At 39.9% G+C, this 21,805-nt stretch overlaps 1 protein-coding gene across 3 annotated transcripts in view; it reads left to right on the top strand.

The window, feature by feature from the left end:
- BPGM (bisphosphoglycerate mutase) overlaps window positions 1-21,805 on the top strand; it is a 37,222-nt gene that overhangs the window by 6,842 nt on the left and 8,575 nt on the right. Inside the window, exons 4-5 of one of the 3 annotated variants that reach the window (XM_085324044.1) lie at window positions 5,210-5,422; window positions 19,329-21,597. In XM_085324044.1, the coding sequence (XP_085180170.1) occupies window positions 5,210-5,388 (179 nt within the window). In that variant the 3' untranslated portion in view covers window positions 5,389-5,422; window positions 19,329-21,597. Of the gene's footprint in view, window positions 1-5,209; window positions 8,537-19,328; window positions 21,598-21,805 lie in introns of those variants that run through there. The other 2 variants (XM_085324045.1, XM_085324043.1) reach the window with 2 other exon arrangements.

Below are 21,805 nucleotides of genomic sequence, written 5' to 3'. Positions count from 1 at the left end.
CACACATGTGCGCACACAAAAAAAATTAGAGCATTAGAAAGTCAGGCTAACAAGGCTTTGATTGTGGGTTTGGATTTTGTTTTTGTTTTTTCAGTGCTCAGATGGACCTCACTAGGGTRTTTGAAAATTTCTGCAGGATCTGTCACAGTTTCCATGAGAGATGACTTTATTTAACTAAAAAAAAAGAAAAAAAAAAAAGGCAACACCCCAGTAATTTTGCTAAAAGCAGTGTTTAACACAATTCTGGCRGTATGCTTGTATGCACTTGGAGAGCAGAAACAGTAGCTGCTCTGAGAGCTTGTTTTTCTGTCTCTGTGGATTGGAATAACCCTTCGTTAGAGTGTGCTATTGAAGATGTTTAAGCTGCAAGATATTGGCCTCTGGTGGGGATGCTTGACTGACTTTCTTTTTGTAGGTAATTCCCATGAATGTGTTGAATACCATCACAGACAAGCATGAAAGTTTTTAATGCAGTCCACTGTTTTGTGCAATCCTGCCCATTCAAGTGATCCAAATTGTATCAAGTAAGATACAATGTTAGCATCAAATATAAGGTTAGTGGCTAGGCTTGTCCAGTCCTTTGAGAGCACTTACCACCTGAAGATGATGCAAAAATTTATATGATGCKAGGAACCACATTGGCACCACTAAAACTGATAAAGCAAGAATTTKCATTTGTTGTTGGTAGGGATGGGAAGGCTCTTTGAAAGTGTGACTCTCTTCCTCTTATGGCAGTAGTTTTGTTTGCTGAAACTTCTTACTGTGACTTAACTGTTCAGTGTGACACCAACTGGAGTGAACTATGGCATATAATTCAGGTCTGCACATGGAGTATATTTTTTCCTTTATGATATGGTATATTCTTGCACTGAAAGAGCAATGATCTCAAGAAATGAGGAGGCCATCAAAAAAAATGTCAGATTTGTTAGATAAATTTCACTCTGGATGCTGAACCTGATTATGGAAACATCAGTTTTCAAAATCTGGTAATTAAGCATCCTAAACACACACAGTCTATTTGCAGGTGATTATCTCAAATCCTTTTATCTGATGCCATTAACATTATGCAYCTCTCAGTCTGTTTAATCTTGGGCTGCCTGAGGAATTCAAGATAGGCTGATCCTCTGTTGCATGGAAGTAGGATAGATACCATGATTTAATGTTTTCTTATACTAGCCCATAAGGGGATGGCCTCAGTAATGACCACTGTCAAATTCAGGCAACAGTCAGAAGTTGTTGACATAATGATGTAAAGGGGAGAAAATCTTGGCAGGTGGAGAAGGGTGGAACAGATGTAAGATAGTGTGCTGCAGCCATGGTGGTAGCCTATGATCTCCCCTTTTTTCCTTAAAATCAGCACAGTGAGATTAGATGCTGTAAAGATTAATAGCTATATTCCAGTACTGTGCCCAGTTCCCTTTTCTGTCTRCCCTATTGGAACTAGGCCCCCTGCTAGCCTATATGCAGCTATGACCCCATGATGGAGGGCAGAATCTGTCCATGAGTGTTTAGCTTGTTCAACTAAAGTGCAGTGTTTTCACTAAGCTTGCAGGAAGGATGCAAGACCTGATCTGGATCTCTATTACAAAGCAACAATTACAAAGCAAGCCCATCACGGCTGAATTTACGTATGTGATGTTTTGTTAGGTGAATCATCTGGCCTTGGATGTAGTTGACATCAAAGGGAGGAGGAGTATAGCTAATTTCAGTAATTGTTATTGTGTTTTTAAGTTTTCATGTTGCCCTGTCCATAAAGACACAGGGAAAGAGCTTGGTAAGAACAAGTAAGTGTGAGGGAGAAGCTTAACCAACTTCTAGGAGCTGGCTTTAGATGGTCAAAATCAAGTGCAGTGGGTTTTGCATCTGTAGGACTTTCYAGAATGTAAATGTTTCAAAGCACTTCATGACCTACCAGAAAAGGTGAATGCTTAAGCTTTTATGGAGTGTTCTTCCTGCAATATATCTGCAAAGTCAATCTTAAATAACATTTTTCAATGAAAGACCACACTGTAACCATAAAAAAGCAAAACAAACCTCTACGCCGTAAAGAAGTATTGGCTAGCATTGTTTTGATCATCCAGTTCAGTTAATTGAAGCATAAGTTAGCTGGGAAGGAATCTTGAACATGACTTTGAAAGTTGATTTTTAGTATAAGGTGCTCTACAAATCCTTATAATAGTCATGTGCCTAATCCCTTCCTGCTATACAGCTACCGTTGAGGCACAATGTTTAACAAATATTCATGAGATAAAATGGGAAGTATCCAGTTGATATTTCGGAAGAATTTTAACTAGGTAGAATGCAGTTGCCCAGTCAGCGTTTTTATCTGAGGTCCTGAGGAAGGATCTGTGCTGTGGGATATCATAGTTATAGGTAGGCAAGACCTTAATTTTAAACCCCCTTGGGGAAAAAACTACTTCCAGCCTTCCAGCAGCAAGCACTTTTCAGCAGTGCTGAGACCCAGGCTTTGGTATTGCTTTGGAGGGAAGAGTTGCTCCTGCAACAGTCCTTCCTATTTCCTACTGCACCTTGCACTTGACTGTTGAGTCCTTGCCCTGATTTCACCCTTCTTCCCTTGTGAGGCAGGATGGGATTGTGGGACAGGCCAGCGTAGGTGCTGAAGTACAAGAAAAGGTCATTTGGCTATAGTTACAGCATGTGAAGTAACTGGATAGCAGGTTTTGCTCACTCTTGAGATTATTGGAGTGGAAGATGTGCACTCTTTATTGCCCTTCTAGCACTGCCGAGAAGTGCTCTCTGTGCATTTAGCTTGCAACTGAAGAGCTTGTGTGTCAAGCCTGATAACCATCTTGCTGAAGAATAGATTTCCCTATGCAAATACTGTACCAGTACTGAAATAAAGCAACAGGACATTAATATGTCTCCTCAGGATTTTTTTTTCTGTCTTCAACCTGCAATTCCAGCCTTCTGGTTGTGAGGCAACAGTTCTTCCACACAAAAAATTCTGAGAAGGAAAAACAAGTTGCAGCAAGCATGCTGGCTCTTCTACTCTGCACTCTTTTAGCCTTGTAAATTGGTACTGTAGTTGAAATTGGTGTGGTCACCTTGTTCTTTAAAAAGGGTAAAATGCATTTCTGAATCATGTAGGTGCTTAAGCTTCTTTTATTTAATCCATCTTTAGAGGACTCCTTTATATATCCTGGCAGCTGACCACATTATGTGGTTTACTTAGTCTCCTGCATGTTTTCATTTGCTTTGTGCAAATCCAAATATTTCAGTCCAGCATACTGAATTTTGGAGGTGGGTAGAAGACTTYCTATGGCCAGATTCTCACTGGATGCATGGGGACATAGGTACGAATCATTGTTACAAAATTTAAGAATCCTTGAAATGAGAGCTCAGGCAGCTTGGCTGTTAGTTTTGCAAATCAAAGGGCTTGAGCGCAGTGCGTTGTCTAGTAAACAGGCTTGATACTTTTCCTGTTGGCATCTGTGTAGTTTTAAAATTTCAGGAGGTGCTTGAAAGCTTTTCTGTAGATCTCTAGTCCTGCTGTCTAGAACAGTTGAATTATGTATCCCTTGTAAGAAGGGATGGCTTAGATTTGCAGTGTGTGTGTGTGTGTGTGTGTGTGTGTGTGTGTGTATGTATGCTTTTTTTTTCCCCCAAATGGACTGTTGCTCAATGTAAGACAAAGTGTAAGTCTCCTACAAGAATTTGTCTGTTTCTGCAGCACTGTGCCCTTCTGAAATTTAAAGCTAATCTCAAAATAAAYACTTAGCTTAAACCAAGGCAAGAATAAGTCTCTGCAAAAATGGCATACTTGTGTTCTCAGGCAGTGAAATAAAGTAATTCTCACCCATTTCAGACCAGAGGGTCAACTTAAAGGTATTGATATACATATATATATTTTAAAAGAGTTAAGTCCTGATAAGGAGTCATGGTCAGTGTGTGTGGTGGCTTTTTGTTGTTTTTTTTTGTTTTTGCTGTTCATAGGTTGGCTCTACTCTTCTACCTAATGTGAAWATCACTGGTAAATTTACACCTGTGTGTTCAGAGAGCCAACTGTTTTGTCAGCTGCCCCAGAAGATGTTTTTCTCTTGCTTGTTGATCTAGTTTATCTGTTTAGAAGCTTGATTGCAAGCATTTTCTAAACTTGGATTACTTAAAGTTGTCCTGCTTAAAAAAAAAACAGGCTGTCATGGAACTTTAGTGTTTCCAAAAAGCAGGGAAGGGGTGTTRGGGGGGAGCTATTCCTCATGACATTAGCCTTCTCTTGCCCAGACTTCGGGAGGAGTAGTGGCTTTGCAGTCATTGCCTCTTAATGCATTTATTCAGGCCTTTTGTGAAAACTTTACTCAGAGGCTGTCTTGAAGTTTGCTCGGAAGCTTGTGCTTTAGAGGTAAACATAACCAGCAGTTTCATTGAAAATAGATCCCTGGAATGTCTTAATTATATAGCTAGATGAAATAATTAATTTTCATCCTCAGGTACATCTTATTTTGGTGAAGTGGAAAAATATAGGAATCTGCTCCAAGTTGCAGAAACTGAAGGCCATTCCTCCCTTCCTTTCTCCCTCTTCCCCTTCCTTTGAAAGCAGAAATAAGTAGTCTTGTATCTAGTAATTCTGGGAATAGTAACATAGGGAATAGTAATGTACTAAAACTTGCTTCTGAACAATCAAATGTGGGCAGACACTGATCCTCATACTAGGGGAGTTTAGATACCGCTTTTAAGATACGGTTTGTATGAAAAGCTGATGCGCAGAAAATTTAAGAAAAAGATTAACCCTGCTAACTTGTGTCCCCAAGGAGGTTGTTTTGATTACTTAGCAGAAGTTGTTTCATATTGGAATAGTGCCTGTAGGCTCTAATTCCCATGAGCTTTTTGTTATATGAGCATGAATAGGTTGGGAAGACATGGAGGAGAGCTTGCTATCCTGAATATTTTAATATAGGGAATAGATACTTTATAGGGTGGAGTCGCTTCCTGCTTCACATTTGTAGACCAAAAAGTGAAGAAAATCTTCACCTTGCTGAGAATTTCCTCCTGTAGCTTTTGTTAAACCATTCTTCCAAAGCTGTGGTCTGGATAGGAATGGACCCTTGGGAGTAGTTGCTGTTGCTCCAGTCTCTGTCAGCAGGTCCTTGTCGGTTTGAAGGTTGAATAACTTCAGAAATAAGGCTAAGCCAGATAGGTGGTGAGGAAGCCTTGCACTAGGTGTAATTGTGTGGGCTTTTGTCTTTGGCAGGCATCTCCGATGAGGACATCATCAATGTTACTCTCCCCACTGGTGTGCCCATACTTCTTGAACTCGATGAGAATCTGCACCCTTTGGGCCCTCACCGCTTTCTGGGTGATCAAGAAGCTATCCAAGCTGCTATCAAAAAAGTGGAAGATCAAGGGAAAGTTAAATCTGCTGAGAAGTAAAATCCCACTGACCAACATAATGCTCCTTTCTGAAGTGTGTGGTAATAAGTAATGCTTTATGTGTGAGTGGTAGGTTGCGCTGTGCAAAAGTCTCAATTTCAAGCACTAAATAAGTGGAACAGTTGCTGAGTCTTGGTTGATAGATTAACCCTCTGCCTTTCAGAAACTGGAATTCAAATCTCAGTGTGAGATTATGGATATTGAAAAAAGATTCCAGTTCAGGCAATGGAAGCTTGCAGGGCAGTCTGTCCCAGATCTTGGCTTGAGGGAGGCCTGAAAGGAATAATGGAATATGTTAAAGCCCTCTACAAATAAGCAGTCCTGATCTGTTGAGGGGAAAAGCTTGTACTGCACAACACCAGCTCCCTGGACTAATTAAGTCCTAATGTTACAGGCACTAAATTTTCTCACTGACAACATGGCATCAGATAGGAGTTACTCCAGTGATTCTTGTATGTCATTGACCGTGACTGTTGTGTTCTTGATAGTGTCTTCTGCCTTTCAGAATACCTTCAGCTATACAACTCTTTCCCTCTTCTCTTTGTTATTTTAAGTCTTTAAAGCCTGCTTGTGGTTCACCAGAGAATTTTGCAGAAATGTTCAGACTGTTGTAGTTACCCTAGTTGTCTTTTGTTATATGGTGCTCCTGTTCTAGGTATCTAGGAGGTACCCTTCTTTCTCCACCATCTTTGCAAACCCTAGCATGGCTGCATTTTCTGGCTTGCGGTAATGGGATTTCACTCAGACTTTAGTCTACAAACTAAGAACAAAAGTTTCCTGCTCAACATGTAAATTATCACTTAGCCTGAGTGACCTGAAGAGCTACCAAACATTTAAATAACATGTGCTGTAGGCTTGATCATCTGTTAAAGTTGTTGGAGGCACTCCTGATGACTTCAGTAAAACTGGACGTATTAAAACTCCCCTCTGATCATTCTTCAGTGGCAGTGAACTCTTTATAAATCTGTGCCGCAGTAATACTACTGTGGCACTTTCTATAGCAGTTTCTTTGGAGGGCAGTAATAGAGATACGTAATGCCTGTAAGGTGTTACTGTGTGCAGTTCATATCACCATCATGCTAGCAGGAGAGAGTATTGTCTGAAAGTGTCCTATAAAGCTCTAATCACAATCATAGCTATATTCCTGCCAAGGGCAGTCTTGCTGCTTTTGCATTAAACTTGAATAGTATGCACTGTGGTTGGATATAGTGTGTGTGGTGGTTTGATTTCCTCTTTGTTTATGTGCACAAACATAAGGAAATTCCCACTTTTGAAGACCTGCTCTAATTTTACTTGCAAATGTAAAGCCATTGTAACTTAAACTTGGAATGTGACCAAGTATCCAAATGTGAGCATCCGAATTTTGACCTCAGTTAAAAATATGGCTGGCACTTGCTTATACAGTATTCAAGAGCTGAATGTGTTCTCAATGTGGCCCAGCTACAGATCCCATGAGAAGTTTATGAGAATTCCTGTGGTATAATAGTGTTTTTTTTTTCCTTTTTTTTTCCTTTTTTTTTTTCCTTAAATCCCAGGGTGGCTGCATCTTTGCAGTGAGCAGCTCTGTAGCTCTCCAAGTGCAACAGGATGGCTTTTGTTTTGATAATGCATTGTGCTTCTAACAGTGTCCCTGCTATATGGAGGGATCCTTTCTAGGCCTGATGCCAGCTCACATTAGGGTAACACATATTCCATAAAAGACCTCTTGCTGGTTGGTAGTTTCTCTTGCACGAGCAATGCCTGGCCTTTTCTTGGGTTTTGTTTTTGTAGTCTCTACAGTAGGAACAAAGATACATTTTTCTTTAAAAACATAATGCTGATAGGTTTCCCCTTTCCTTGTACAAGCAAGGATAAATCAGGTTTTTATTTCTAAAGAAATACAGTCAGCATCCCCTTCCCAACTACTGTATCTTTAACACTGATTAGCTTATTGCTTTCAGTTCCCTTTCCACCCYCACTATTTTCTGTGATAGAGTAACTTTTAATCTTAGTTGATATTCTACACTTCAGAGTTATTCTGATTAGAAAATGTTCATCTGCCCATGCCATAAGGAGGACCGCCATCACTCAGTTGATTTATTTTTTTATTTTTTTTCCCACCCAGTCATTGAATAATGTGTGAAATTTAGTACTAAGTAAAAATTACTATAGATCYGTCAACAAGGCAAAGCCACCAGCCATCATTGGGAATGGCATGTATCAGGATGTGTTGGCTTATAAGCCCTTAAAGGTATTAGCTGTCAGTGTTTGTATTTCTTTGGCATTGTGGTATTATAATGTAAGGCAGCCTCGTTACAGGGGACTTTTGATGCAGCTGGAAAATATTTGGAAACAAACATAGCTGAACTGGGAGATCCTCTCTAACAGAAAGAGAGGAGAGGGCCTTGAATGCCTGATCTCTTCAGGCAAAAATGGGAAGGTGGGTGAGTGGAGTGTTAAGAACTGTTAATATATCTTCCTACATCTGAATAGATGGAATTGATTAAAAAGAGCCTTTCAATAGGAGCGGAAAAGTAAAGAGAACAGCAGTGTGAATTTCAGGTGGCACTGTTTCTGCTGTTTTTCTTGAGGTAGGAGTGGTGATAGTGTCCTAGGAAGCTGGACTTCGATAGCTTTGTGACTCCAAAGTGATGACAAAATAGTTTGTACAGGATTTTGTATCTGCATCTGGTAGCAATATCACATCACAAGTATAAATTGAAACCAGCTAGGGATTTCGTTGTGCCCTTTAATAGGGTTACTTTAACACCTTGCAGTGCTGGCTGCTGAACAGCCTTATAATTAAATTCTTGATTCATAAAAGGGACATCTATATTGGAGAACAGAAGCCAGCTTTCATCAGCAGTGGCATAAGGACCAGATCTTCAGGCTTGGTTGCATTATAGTAGGGAAACAAATGAGAAGCTTGCAGGGTTGCTTTGTAAATCAGCAGCTGGAAAACATTTTTCTCCATGGTTGCGAGTATGCCTCAAGTCCTATAAGCTAACCAGTGTCTTTACAGTCGATGTCACAGATGTGTTTGATTTGGTTTGTTTATGTATTTGTAACTTGTATTAGCAATAATAGTTCTGCAGTCCTTTTGAAAACACTGTAAATATGGTGGAGCTGGCAGGTTCTTTACAATTCAATAAATTCACCTGAAATAGAATTTCATTTGGCTTCAATCTGTCTTCCTTCTGCTCCCTTCCCCCTTCTGTTTCCTTTCCAGGACTGATTGGTAAATAAAACTGACTTTCAGGGTCCCAGAGCTCCTATCAAGCTATCCTTGATCATATATTGTGCAGCCAGTTGGAGGATAAAAATAGTATTAGAGCAAGCAAACTGCCTCACTTATATATGCAAAGAAACTGAACTGGAAGGAAATACATACCTGTTTGAAACTATGAGGGGACTGGGATAGGAACAAGACATAGAACGTGTTCTATGTTTAGTTCCAGAACAGTAGAACTAAACAAATGCTTTCTGTGATTGGTGTCCCCTCTCTCCCCTCCCAATAAGAAGCATTATTATATGATAGTCTGTTTTAAAACCATAGCTTTGAGAGAGAGAGCCAACCCCTTCACAAAGTGGTCCAGTATCAAGCAGAGTTCTAACTCCAAAGAAAAGTGRAATAGACTCCAACCTGATGGGAACTTTGTTCTTGCTCTACAGCTTTTACACAGAAGATCTTGGATACTGGAATGATGGGAGGTGATACAAAGGACTGAAAAAGGTAGAACATTCAAATGAGGAAGACAAATGTATGGCTTAAGATAAAAGCATACTGAGGAAACTCTTTTTTAAAGCTGATGTTATGATGTGTTGAAAGTGAGTGAAGAATGGAGCAGGGCAGCTGTCTGATAGCCATTTGTACACTGATACTGCCCATTTTGGTGTTAACCATGGGAGTGCTGCCACTCAACTGAAAGGTGCGTTGGTGTTCTAAGGAGCGGTTCCACCCACAAGTCACCTTTTGTACTTTGCTGTGTCTTGGCTAAATTCTGTCAGAGTTSCGCAAGTACCTTGGATTCTTCCTGAGTCGTGTCCGCTATTTCCTGTGTCAAGAGACCATCTAAATCCTGACTTGGCTGAGTTCTAACCTTTCCCGAACAAAAGATAGCTAGAGTGCAAGGAGGGGTTTGCTATGGTCAGTTCAGTCTGCACACACTGAGGAGACATGGACTGGGTCATTTGTGACACTTGRCAATTGTCTCACTTCTGTGCAAGCCACAACCTCTCCTCAGCCTTAAATTCCCCTGAGTAGCAAAGAAAGCTGTTATGAGGACGACTCTTGCGGCTCAGAAATCTCTGAGCTGTGGTAGGGTAGGGACAGATTGCAGGAATTCAAATGGAGACTGCAAAAAAGGTTTGGAGAGGAGGAAACCTCCCCCTGAGACCTGTGCAGAACAAATATTGCTTCTTTTTCCTTCTGTTATGGTGGCCAAAGGTTCTGAGTGGGCAAATACAAAACTTGACTTCTAGTACCATGCAGAGGAGAGAACTTCATTTTTTTCATATGGGGAAGCTAGCTACAACAGGAATACTAGTGTAACTCCTAGCTACTAGCTTGTTAGTAACTGTCCAAGCCTCCCTGGGCTATTGTAGCAGAATTTAGCAAAGGTGTTGCCACCACTCTGTAGTAAGAAGGGGGTGAGGTGGAAGGGAAGTATCTAATCCTGCTCCTTTAAATTATGCTGGCAAAATTGGGGAGGGCAGCAAGTATCAGACTGTAGACATTAGTGTGCTGTGAAGTCAAGCTCAGTGCGATAAACTGGCCCAAGAATCACTTCTGAATGCTATTTTTTTGGACAGAGAGATTGAGCAACCGTTGGAGATTGTKACACAAATGTTAAAACTATTCTGTCAGGCTCCAGAAAGCAGTGGTGTTCCTAGTAGGACCCCTGGAGTGGTCACTGTCCTTAGAAGTGCTGTATCTGCCAATATATATTTCATTGATGTAATTGTGTTTTTCTTTAGACCTCCTCCAGCTGTTCTTTCTCAGCATTGCATTGCATGTAAGCTTGAGCCATTTGCAAGTGCCTGGCACTTGCCTAGAAGAAAAAGTGCTAGGTAGCTACTAGACAAGAGAAATTTGTTTTCTAGAGAAGTTGTGTCACTGGGGTTTACACAATAACTTAGGTAGATGCTTTGGTTGTTTTGGCCTCAAATAAAACAGTTGCAGAGCCAGCATTGCTTTGCTGCCATCTTCCAAGTCAGCCATTAGTCATTAGGGGCAAGCAGCACAATGTTATACCATGTAGGACACTGATGCTGCCAGAATTATCACAGAGTGGTTGATGTTGGAAGGGACCTCTGGAGAGATCATCTAGTCCAACCCCCCTGCTCAAGTGGAGTCACCTAGAGCACATTGCACAGGTTTGTGTCCAGGCGAGTTCTGAATATCTCCGGAGAAAGAGATTCCACAGCCTCCTTGGGCAACCTGTTCCAGTGCCCTGTTCACAGCTATAAATGGAAGTGTCAATTGAAAATTAAAAATATTTTCCCTCTCTGTGGCTTACCTAGTAGAAGCAGCAGTACTGGAAAGGAAGGAGATGCATTTGCTATTAATCKCATCCTCCAAAGTGAGGATGCCTTGCAGAGGAGTTAACGAGTAAATTCCCCTTGCCTGACAGATGTTTGACAAGCTCTGCAAACCGCTGTAGTGTGTTTGTGCAATGCTGCAGATAAARCTGAGCTAGTTCCCCTGTTCAGGTCTGTGGTTCTGCAGCTGCTCCTGAATTCCACAGATTATGGATCCCAGGACTTGTACAGGAGGCARTGGTAGTGCCTAAGCTAGGAGTGGGCAAGCAGGTGTAAAGCTCTGCAGGTATCTCTAAGGTCAAAGCAATTACTCATGACAAAGATTGCAACCATAGACTTGACCTTGCAGAAATGCAAATAGACAACAGGTGGAGCAAGTGCATTGTGGTAAGTATATGTGGAAAACCAGGAACAATTTTACACTCCTGTGTGCATGTAGGAAGAACAAGGCGTTTCAATTGYTCCTGTAAGGCAGCGTATTTTGGTTCTGTTTGCCAGCACTGCCCTATAATTTAACAAGTGGTGCARAGTGACTTAGTTCTGGTGTGGAATAAGTTGCAAACATCATTTAAGTTTCTGGTACAAATCAGAGTGAGTAGCTTGTCTTTTGTCTTGCATCAGCAGCTTCACTGGACTAGATAAATTCAACAGGCGCAAGATTGGCAGTTTGCTCACATATATTTAGTCTGCAAAAAACCTCAGTCCCATCTATCCCCCTTTCTCCAACAATAATGATTCATTAATAACTTTGCATGTGTGAGGAGAGGCAGGGGGGAAGAGTCACTGTTGCATGAGAGAAGGTCAGCAATGAGCAGATGCCAAATACCTGAAAGAAACTGGAGCCTTGCGTTTCTGGGATCTAAAGATCTGGGATCTTCAGGCACTCATGCTATTTTTCCAAAGRTCTATGTACCCTCCTGCTTCCCTTATCTGAAGTTAATGGGAATTTAAAGAACATAAAGCTTCAYAGAAAAGTAAGCCTATGTCAACTTTTAAGCTAGGCACTCCAGACACCTTTACGTGTATCTTGAAAAATGTTGACTGATGTGACTTACAAGCAGAGAGAGTCTGTGGTTAGTAGGAAAAGATCCCAGCAAAACTGATACCTGTGTTGCACTGCAAACCCCAAATAATGCTGCCTTTCMCTACACACCTTAGAGTAAAAAATGCTCATTGGTGTGATGTAAAACTCATGAGCTTTGGTTTTTGGAGTTTGCYGTAAACTTCAACTCCTACCTATGAGGGAATGCTTTTTAGGTATATGCACAAACAAAATTTAGATTTAATGAAATATAGTAGTTACTGATACTGATTTTTTTGTCAGAAAATAACAATGCAGAAAGCTTTCACAAGTTTCACTTCCCCAGATGAAAGCCTTTACAAGACTTACTGATACAGAAAGAACTTTCTCTCGGTATTGGAAATTTTATATTCTGTGCTTCCTCTTTTATATCACTGGCTCGAATGGTTTCCTCAACCAAGAGCCAGTAATACCCTGTATGAAGCTGTAAATCCTTCTCACAAGTAGCTGATAAGAAATTTCTAAGAACATCTGAGAACTATTATTTCCTCACCTTATCTCAATATTGGATATAACTGAGATACCTATGCAGAGTAATCGTTAATAATACAAGAGCGTATTCCTCTTGGTAGCAGCTAGGTACCTGGTCTTATTTGCAAGTAAATTGTGTTCCTCTCTCTAAGTCCCTGTTGCCTTTCATAACTGTAATGCTTCCCAATGCCAGACTGGGCTTAACCTGATCCTAATTACAGGCTGATTTATACAGTAGATAAACCACATTTTAATATTATGTAACATACATTGGCAATATCAGAGACATTGYGAAGTGTGTAAATAACAATCATAAATATACATGATTATTTTTGTGCATACATATAAATAAATGGATAGATGATTGTTTAGTACTAGGWCAGAATCCCTCTTATGCTCAATGTCCTTGTTTATGTCACAGCATTAAGTAGTTTTCATGTTAGTGTTGGTCTGAATTTCCTATTCTAAAGCTCTGTGGGTAGCGTAGAAGTTAGATCATATATCTGTGCTTCTGATCTGTAGGTTTGGCTCATTTTGCTGAAGTTTGGAGCTGACCTATAAAATGATAATGCCTTTTAGTGGCAATGTTTGTATTTTTAGCTGAAAAAGAAAGTGCAAAGTATATTTTGTATTTTAAGTGGACAAGGTTTCTATTTAACAGAGCTTAGAACTGGAATTTCAGACAAGACAAGTAGCTTCTGAATTTTTTATCTTCCCAAACATATTASAATATAGGATTGTGAGGGTCTGACTGTGAAATTCTTAGGAAAGCTAATTAAAATTTTGACGTTTCCCATTGAATTTGTTGGAACATGCAACTTAAGGCTTCATGGAGCAGCATATACATATTTTGTTTTCTCATTTGTCTTAAGTTAGGAATTCAGCAACTCATAGCTTTAAGTGCAACAGATTAATTAAATTCTCTAAGCAAATTATTATTCAAAAAGAGAATATGCTAGGGGTTTCTRTATTTCCTTTGAAGTTAGGAGTTGTGGATTCAGTTCTGCCGTAGACACCTCATCATAGACAAGTCACTTAGCTCTCCCGTCTACGAAATAGGGATATGCAGTCTCATATRGTTGCATTAGAAGTTGAGAGATGCTCCAATATATGAGAAGAGGACTTTGTTGGTAGGATAAGGAAGTTCCAGCATGTGGTTTGCTTTGACAATTTGGCTCTTGTTTCAGTGGCAGAATGTAAAGAGAGCACAAATTGGGGCAGAAGTCTCCCATCAGTTCCATGACTAAATATACTGCCCTGCTTTATGAGAAAGTTCATAATGATGTTAGTAGAATTCAAGCTTTGTTTTTATTTAATATAAAAATGTCCAGTAATAACAGGACTTTTTAGACATGCTTGAACTGACAATATGAACCGAGTTCTCCGTATTTCCCCCCTGCTTGTGCAAAGGAGAGCCTTGCAGTTGTGCTGAGTCAGCAGGGTCTTCCTTGAGCAGACAGAGTGTACTAGGCAGTGGTGGTTGTATTACAAATGTGCCGCCTTTGTAATGCCCCTGACCTCACACTGGGCTGTTATTAAAGCTACTCATGAAAGAATGACTACTGATGATGTAAAAAGAAAAGATGCTGGGTCCATATCATCCTGGGAAAAATGTGAATAGTGTTATTACTGAAAAGGAAACACACGACCCTCTATAACAGTGATGTCTTTCCAATAAAAYGAGTAATTGCTACAGTTAAAACAATCTTTTTTTTTTTATGTCCAATTTTTTAATTTAGTGCCAGTATATCTTGCAGTATCTCTTATGGACATATAGCTTTTATTTCTTTTATATATGACGGTAAGAAGTTGATGCCTATAATTATTCTTTTCTCTCTTCACCATTGCAATTTAGCAGAAAAAGCTTTGTTCAGCAGAGCTTAGTATTTAATTGTTTTCTGAAATATGGTTAATTCAATGGTTAATTCAATTTAACTTCAAAAGCCATCAAAATCTAAATCCAGATTCCAGTCTGGCTTTAAACAAAAGTATTCCAGAAAGTGCCACTGATTCTTTTAATAAATATATCAGGCTCTTTTGAAATGACCTTCTCTTATGTCATGCCTCAGAAAGGCTTAGGAAAAAAAAAAGAAGAAGAACTCATTATCCTGTAATCCTGTCCTGTAAAGTGATTTTATGTATATGCTCAACACTTCCTGCTATGACTGATCTTCTGCTATTGACAGATTCTAATCTAAAATTCTTAAAATTCTATGTGCTGGGATTAGGCCTATAATATGCAAGTGCTCCCCTTCATGCAAATCTRCAGGAGGCCGAATTGGGTAGCAGTAGAAATGACTGTATAAGCTACATTCCATGTTTAAGTGGACTATTTTGTTTGTTAACACAGTGGCAAAAGGTAATTGTCACCAATTTGAGCCTGATAATGTTTGTTGTATGCAGTGCTCATAAAACCAGCATGAGAGTGAGGTCATTAGACCTTTTTTTTGGATGAGTCATATGCCCCCTGAAGTACTTCATCTTGTATCTTTCTCCACTGACTTATCCAGCTTTTCTGCACTCTCCTTCTGCCATCCTCAAACTCAAACTCAAAAGGAGCTTGCATTTTGGTGCTGACTCCTCTGTCTCGAAAGCATTACTCATATTCATGATCAGAATCCACCTGAAATACTGGCTAATATTTGTTCGGAACAGGATGTGGCAAATTAAAAACCAAACACTAGCAGATATTACAAATATTTCTGTAAAAAGCTGCTCTATATGCAGTAAAGAAACTTTTGCCAATTGACTGAAAACATGGTCTTTCATACTTGTTTGAGGGGCAGAGTTACCACCTGGCACTTAGTAATTCCCTTGGCTGCTGTGTTGCCCACCTCTTTGCCAGCCCATGGTTCTGCTCCATCCTTTCATGTGGTACTGCCATGAAGATCTGTGTCCAGCCATGCTTCATTGCAGCTTCTCCAGCAGCTTCCTGGCAGTTCACCTCCACAACACCTTCCTTGACATTGCGCCCCCACTAGTTTGAGTTGTTTTTGAGAGGCACTCAGATGGGAGGAAAAATGGTGAAGTGTGGAATCTGTGCACTGGGAGATATATCCAAAAAAGGTATGAATTTCCAGCTGGATCACTGTTTTACAGTTTATAGTCGTGCCCATGTTTCTGTAACACAGAGGAAAATTAGTTTTTTGCATGGAAAGAGCCACCCATGAGACAAACACTAAGTGACYCATTCTCAGTAATTTTTCTATGCTCATTTTGTTCTCTCTTTTACTCTCTGTTCCACAAGTGGCTGTTCATGCATAAGTTTTCCGTAGCTGACAGTGAAASTATTTGCATAGTGAGACCCGCTGGATATAGGGGGAGGGTGCTATGACCTGATGGGCTGTTGCAGTGTGTTTCTGTTGTGCGTGAACTCAGCAGTGCTACATAACAAGTGATTTTTTACTGCTGTAGCCTGCTAAAGTCTTYAGTTTGTGCCTTCACCACTGCTGGTGAGATTTGTGGTTGCACAGCACCTCATGGATCAGGTSTGTTGTTAATGATGTCCCTGAAAATGTGTTATATTTACTTACAGACACCACTTGATGTTAATTCCTTCAAGATCCAAGCATAGTGTTCCAGGAATGAAGAAGAATTGGCTGAGATAATGAAGGGAAAAATCAATTACAGAAATATTAGTGACTCTATATTAGATATGCCCATACTCCCTAAGGGCTGTCAATGCACTGTACAATTTATTTTCCAGTTGTTTGTAGCTTTGCATTTGGCTTTCATGGTGACAAGGAAAAAGAGGTTTTACAAAACCCATTTTTTTGGTCTCGATTCAAAAGGTGCTTAACAGCTTTACTTCCAATGTCCCTATCTTAAAGTATTGCATAAAAAAGCAGGTCACTTGAAGAGCTGTCTAACTAGATGCAGAGACCATGAATACGTGATCTTCTGCAGCTCTCTGAGGCAGTGTGGGAGGGGAAGGATGAGCAGGAAGTGCCTTCTCATGCAGGTCCAGTTGCTAAACAAACATTTTGCCCTCATGGGTTTAATGTTTCCACTGATGACAAGAGAATTCCTGGTTTAAAACACCRTAGTGGATCTAGCCCTTTGCACTTGCCTTATTTTTCTGTGCTCCCTTCGCATTCTGATTCTTGCTCTCTTGCAGTAAATGGTAGAAGTCCCACTGACAGTAGAAGARGAGGACTGGGATTTCCATAGATTCCTTTCTTTTCCTGGGTACAGAAAAAAAAATGATGATGACTTTAAAATGTAACTTTCATCTCTTGTCAGCATGTTTTGTTCTAGATACCTGGGAGTGCAGTTAAAGACAACAGCCCCTGATGGACAGACAGGAAGAGAGCTAGACTTCACAAAGCATGAGTAATTGTAAATTCTTGCCAGTTCACTCACCTAATAGAGCTCTGAATAATGCAGTGAGTTTTCTGAGACACAGTGAGAGCTCTACTCCACCTTCTGTTTGTAACATTTTTGTGCATTTGGTTTTTGCATGTGCTTAAAATACAGATTAATTTGTTCCTAAAATGGAATTATTCCCTGCAGCCTCCCCATGCACGGGCAGCCTCAGTGCTCAGATTGTAGCAGTAGCTTTTGCTTGCTTTGTAAGAGTGCATCACCCAGGGATCATAGCACTGCCAACCTTCAGATGTACCATTACCATTCCTCAGTGTAAGCAAACAGAGGTTTTGTTTGGGCCTCCATAAATGTGTAGATAACCCAACAGACAGTAATTTGGTGTATTGAGCAGGACAGGCGAGGGAGAGGGGAGAGAGACAAAGTGTGTGTTTCCTGCCTTCTCTCCTATCAAAATCAGTGTTCTCATTGCAGCAGTGTGGGCCCCAGTCCTGGTAATAAAGATCTCTGTGGAGAGATCACTCCCATTGCTTGCAGCACTCCAGCATGGAGCACTGTTTGCTTGTTTATTTGTGTAGCTATGATCTGTGGGCAGCAATTCTTTCCAGGAGTACTTCTTCTGAGCCAATATTTTCACAGGGCAACACAAACTGCATATAGACTCTGTGAGCCGAGAAACCAGTGTTTTGGCCAGCAGCCATGATGAAGAAATCCATGTATGTTTCCTGCATATATGTCCCCTCTTGTTCTCACCACAAGAGATGTTACATGCATTTAAAACTTAAAAAATTTATAGAGAGTAAAGCTCAGACATCTCTACTGGCATTTTAGCTTGCACTTAGTAGAATCATGYCTTAGGTGCCTGAACATACAAATATATCGACATTGCAAAACTGCCTGCAATAGGCCAGTCTGACCAGTTCTGTTCTGCAATAGGCTTGCAGATCATTCTGAAAAATTTTTATAATGCTGTTGGGAATAGGCAGAGAGTTTTTTAAGACAGATTTAAATAACCAGAGTAGCAAGTTATAGCTGGAGGAAGATTTCTTTACCAATGGAGGCTGATAGGACAGGCTTCATCTCATCTCCTTGTAGATGTCTGAAGTATGAATATCCCCACTTGAGCAAGGCTCTCCCTTGGCACATTTTATTGACAGTGGAGAATAAAAAGCCTTTTCAGGATCTGATTCATCTGTTCCAATTTAGAAATATTAATTTAGGTGAGATTAATGGTGTCTTCCCCTGCTTGTTTCTCTCCAGTGATGAAGGGAGCTCCAGTTGTGACCAGATTCGATTTAGCATCTGTTTTACAGAAGTCTGCGTCTGCTCAGAGGCATCCCCACCCCTTTCTGATTGGAAATGGTTTTTTAGTTGCTGAGTTGATTTTGATAAGTGTTATACGTACTTTTGGATAAAACCACAGTGGGCATGTTTATGCTATATTTTGTCAGTTGCTGCAAAGCTGTGTTTGCTGTCCACAAAGACAATGAACCAGCAAGCCTGGTCCCGTATGTGGCTTGWTCTTTTCTTGTTCCCCACCTGGGGCCATGGGACCAGCTCAAGCATGCCTGCCAGGTTCATACGCTGCCGGCTAGCACCTTGAGGAGATGTCCTCAGGCTACCCGGGAGGCCATGGTGTTGTTAGAAAGTGAGCRAGCTGCTGAGTAGGCTGAGCACCCTGTGGCTCTGTGCTTGCTCCTCAGCTGAAGCATGGACAAACCCACTGTGTCAAAACACAATTTGGGACATGATCCTCTTCCTGGTTTCAGGCTGTGATTCCGTGAGTCAGAGGAATTGCATTAAGGCAAATCCATTGTGAATGAGAAGAAAAACAGGTCTGTACTTTTTTAAAAAAAGGTTAAATGCTTGTCAAAACTTTGGTTCTCATCTGGTGTAGCTTCCTGCAGGTCCTGCTGGGAAGATGGGTCAAGCTATGGGGAATGGGATCTTTTGTCTCATGAACAAGGTGTTAAATATTTTATGAAATTCTTGTGTTGAAAGCTGCAATCCAAATGATTCAAAAAAAGGGTTCGGACCTGCATACTTATCTTCCAGAAAATGCCTGTATGAATTTCTCTGATTAAAAGTAGCAACCACAAGGGAAATTCTCAGGACAATTTTGAATTCAAAATAAAAAYGTAACAGGAAATTAAAATAAAAAGGAAAGACCTATGACCAATACCCATTAAGAACCATTTGACCAGTGTCTAGATTTCAGCTGCATAACAAATCTAGGCAAACCACCAAGAAATACCTATTTGTTATGCTTTTTGGTTACATTTCTCAAACTCAAACCACTTTAAGTAAATAAAAMTGACTCAGGAAATTAGTGTTTTAAGGTTTTCCTTGAAATATTTGTAACTGTAAAACATACTTTACAGTATTAATGTCAGCATGCAATCATTGTTTTTATCCTGCAGTCGTCATAACTGGATATAACTAATAATTAGGGGCCACATCCTGATCCCATTGAACCTTTTAGAACTGCTCCTTTTACTTTATTGAGTCTATCAGTGACTGTTTGTATTTGGTATATATTTTTTAGGAAAGAGAGATTTTGACTGATGACAACTCGAACTTTCCTCACAGCAATTTCTCAGTTCTCTTGAGTGATATTTTTTCTGGAAGACAGTGAATACTGATCTAACATTAATGAGCAACTGTGCAAAAGGTTGTCCTGTTTCAGTCAATGAAGTGACTTACAAGTAGCTTCTTACAAGTTGGAAGTGACTGTTCACCACTGGGCTGGCAATGCTCTTGCTGGATCTTGGATCTCACACAACCTGAAGGGGCARTGCTGGGTGCAGAAGCACTCTAGGGACTACACAGCTACTCCATGCACAGCACTAAAAAAGGGGCCATCCAGACTGATACAAAAATACAATGGAAAGAGAAAATGGTAGTTAACTCTAATTATTTATAAGTCTGAGCAGACAAATAATAGACTTTCTTCTCAGAGTAATATTTCCTGATACTCAGTGTTCCTGATACTCATTTTTGTAATGAAAATCTAGTATATAGTGTGTGAGCACTATATACTATACTATATACTATACTATATACTGTATCTYTCTCTATRTRTCTCTCTATATAAATATACACTGCAATAGATAACTGTATAGTACTAATTGTAATGGAACACTGTACATCTTACACTACTGTACATCATACACTATTGTTATTCCATTATAATTACCTCACTGTTTTGGTGTATTTGCATATAGYGGTCTGTTGTTCTTTTAGGTGTTTTTTCCTAAAACAGAGCTTTTTAACACTTTCCCTCTTCCTGCCCAACAACCAGAGGTGAGTTGGATCTCTTAAAACTCAAAGGTTTCTTTCTTTCCTCTAGGCTAAGAACAAGCCTGAAAAATGTCAAAGGAGGTAACATATTTATTGATATATCTCTATGCATATACATAACAACATACATACATACACATGTATATATAACTATACATTTTATATGCGAGAAACATTCAGTTTGGCAGCACAGGTTTTTCAAGTGGTCATACCGTACTATCCATAAAAGTGACATCAGTTGCTTCCCCTGCTTGCATAACATCCAACATTTTGGGGGTAGAGAGGTTGGAAGTCAAGCTGGAGCTCTACTGCTGTGAGAAAAAGCTGGCAGAAGGCCCCTGAGCATTAGATCTTCCTCCCTTTGCTCTTGAGCCCAAATAGTTGTTTTATTGGCCTTCCAGGGCGGCTGCTAGTCCCATTTGTTTCTTCAATTGGGAGAGAAAGAGAAGTCTCTTAAAGATCTTGCACATGTTTTTTGTTGTTGCCGTTTGTGGAGCTGTTGCTGTGTGCTCAGAGGGGCTGTGATGTTTCCAGGAGCAGCAAATTCCTGCATGTACATAGGCAGATGCTAAAGACAGCCCACAGCAAGATAGGAGGATTCCTTCTTTGTATATTTTCTATATATCTAAAAGAATAAGAACAGAAAACAACCGAATGAATTATTCTGTGAGTACCTCCTAATCAGCAGAAATGAGCTAAATAATACAAATACTTCTGTGAGCAGTAGAACAGAAGACAGTAGTGTTCTCTATGGAGCAAACCAAATCTTGCTTGATTGACTTTTTCACTCAGTTTTACTAAGGTTTTCTCTGACTTCAGACTATTTTGTAAAAATTCATTTCCTGAGACAATGTTTCAGTTCTCCTCCAATGAGTATTTTGGCAGGACGTTGGGGGCTGCTTCATTCAAAGTTAGAAATGAAGATCACAAGTAATTGGGCCCAAACCTGTGAATCCTCCACCCTCAGACTCCCCTCTCCCCAGCTGTCATTTTTCACAAGACTTGCAGGAGCTTAAGTGGGCTCAAAATTTATCAAAGGAAAAAACATGGYGCATGACTAACAGTCCTGTTTTCTACAGAAAACAATGTAAAAATTTGTAAGTGCAGATTATAAAATAACTTTTCAGCCTCTCCTAAAAAGTACTTTCCCAAAGACTGAAAGATACTGACTATATGAACCTCTTCCCCTTTTATGACCCTRAACAAAGTATGAAGTTTTCCTGTGAGGATGCAGTCAAACATGCATTGGAAACCTCTTGTGTCATAATTTGTACAGACACTGAGATAAAAAAGATRATAAAGCTGTTTGAGGTCTGCAAGCTGCCTGCTGCTGCAGAATGAACAAGCCTTCTCTATAATCTCCTGTACCACTTGGAAGTCTCCCATCTAAACCCCCAAGCCTAGCTGTGCTTAGCTCTATAAAAACCAGACAGGAACAGGCATATTTCAAACAAACACCATGTGCTACTATTGTCAAGAGTTGGTTAATTTTTTTCCCCTAAGAGTATTTCAGAAAACAAATTTTTCTTCTTTTGTTGAGAAAAAAATGAAATGACAAACCACAACTTTGGGGTACAAATATTTTGTTTATAAAAACTGGAAATGATTTTGGGAAGTGGTTTTTAAAGATTCTTTTTTTAATACAAAATAGTTTTAAAAAAGAGGGAAAACCTGATTTTAAGTCTAGTCTTCTTTGTCCAAAGTGAAAACATTTTGTGAGGG

This window comes from Rhea americana, unplaced genomic scaffold, assembly GCF_003343005.1.
Source record: "Rhea americana isolate MKP2758 unplaced genomic scaffold, rheAme1 scaffold_9, whole genome shotgun sequence".
In the NCBI taxonomy this organism is placed as follows: Eukaryota; Metazoa; Chordata; class Aves; order Rheiformes; family Rheidae; genus Rhea; species Rhea americana.
This window is presented reverse-complemented; position numbering and strand designations above follow the sequence as displayed.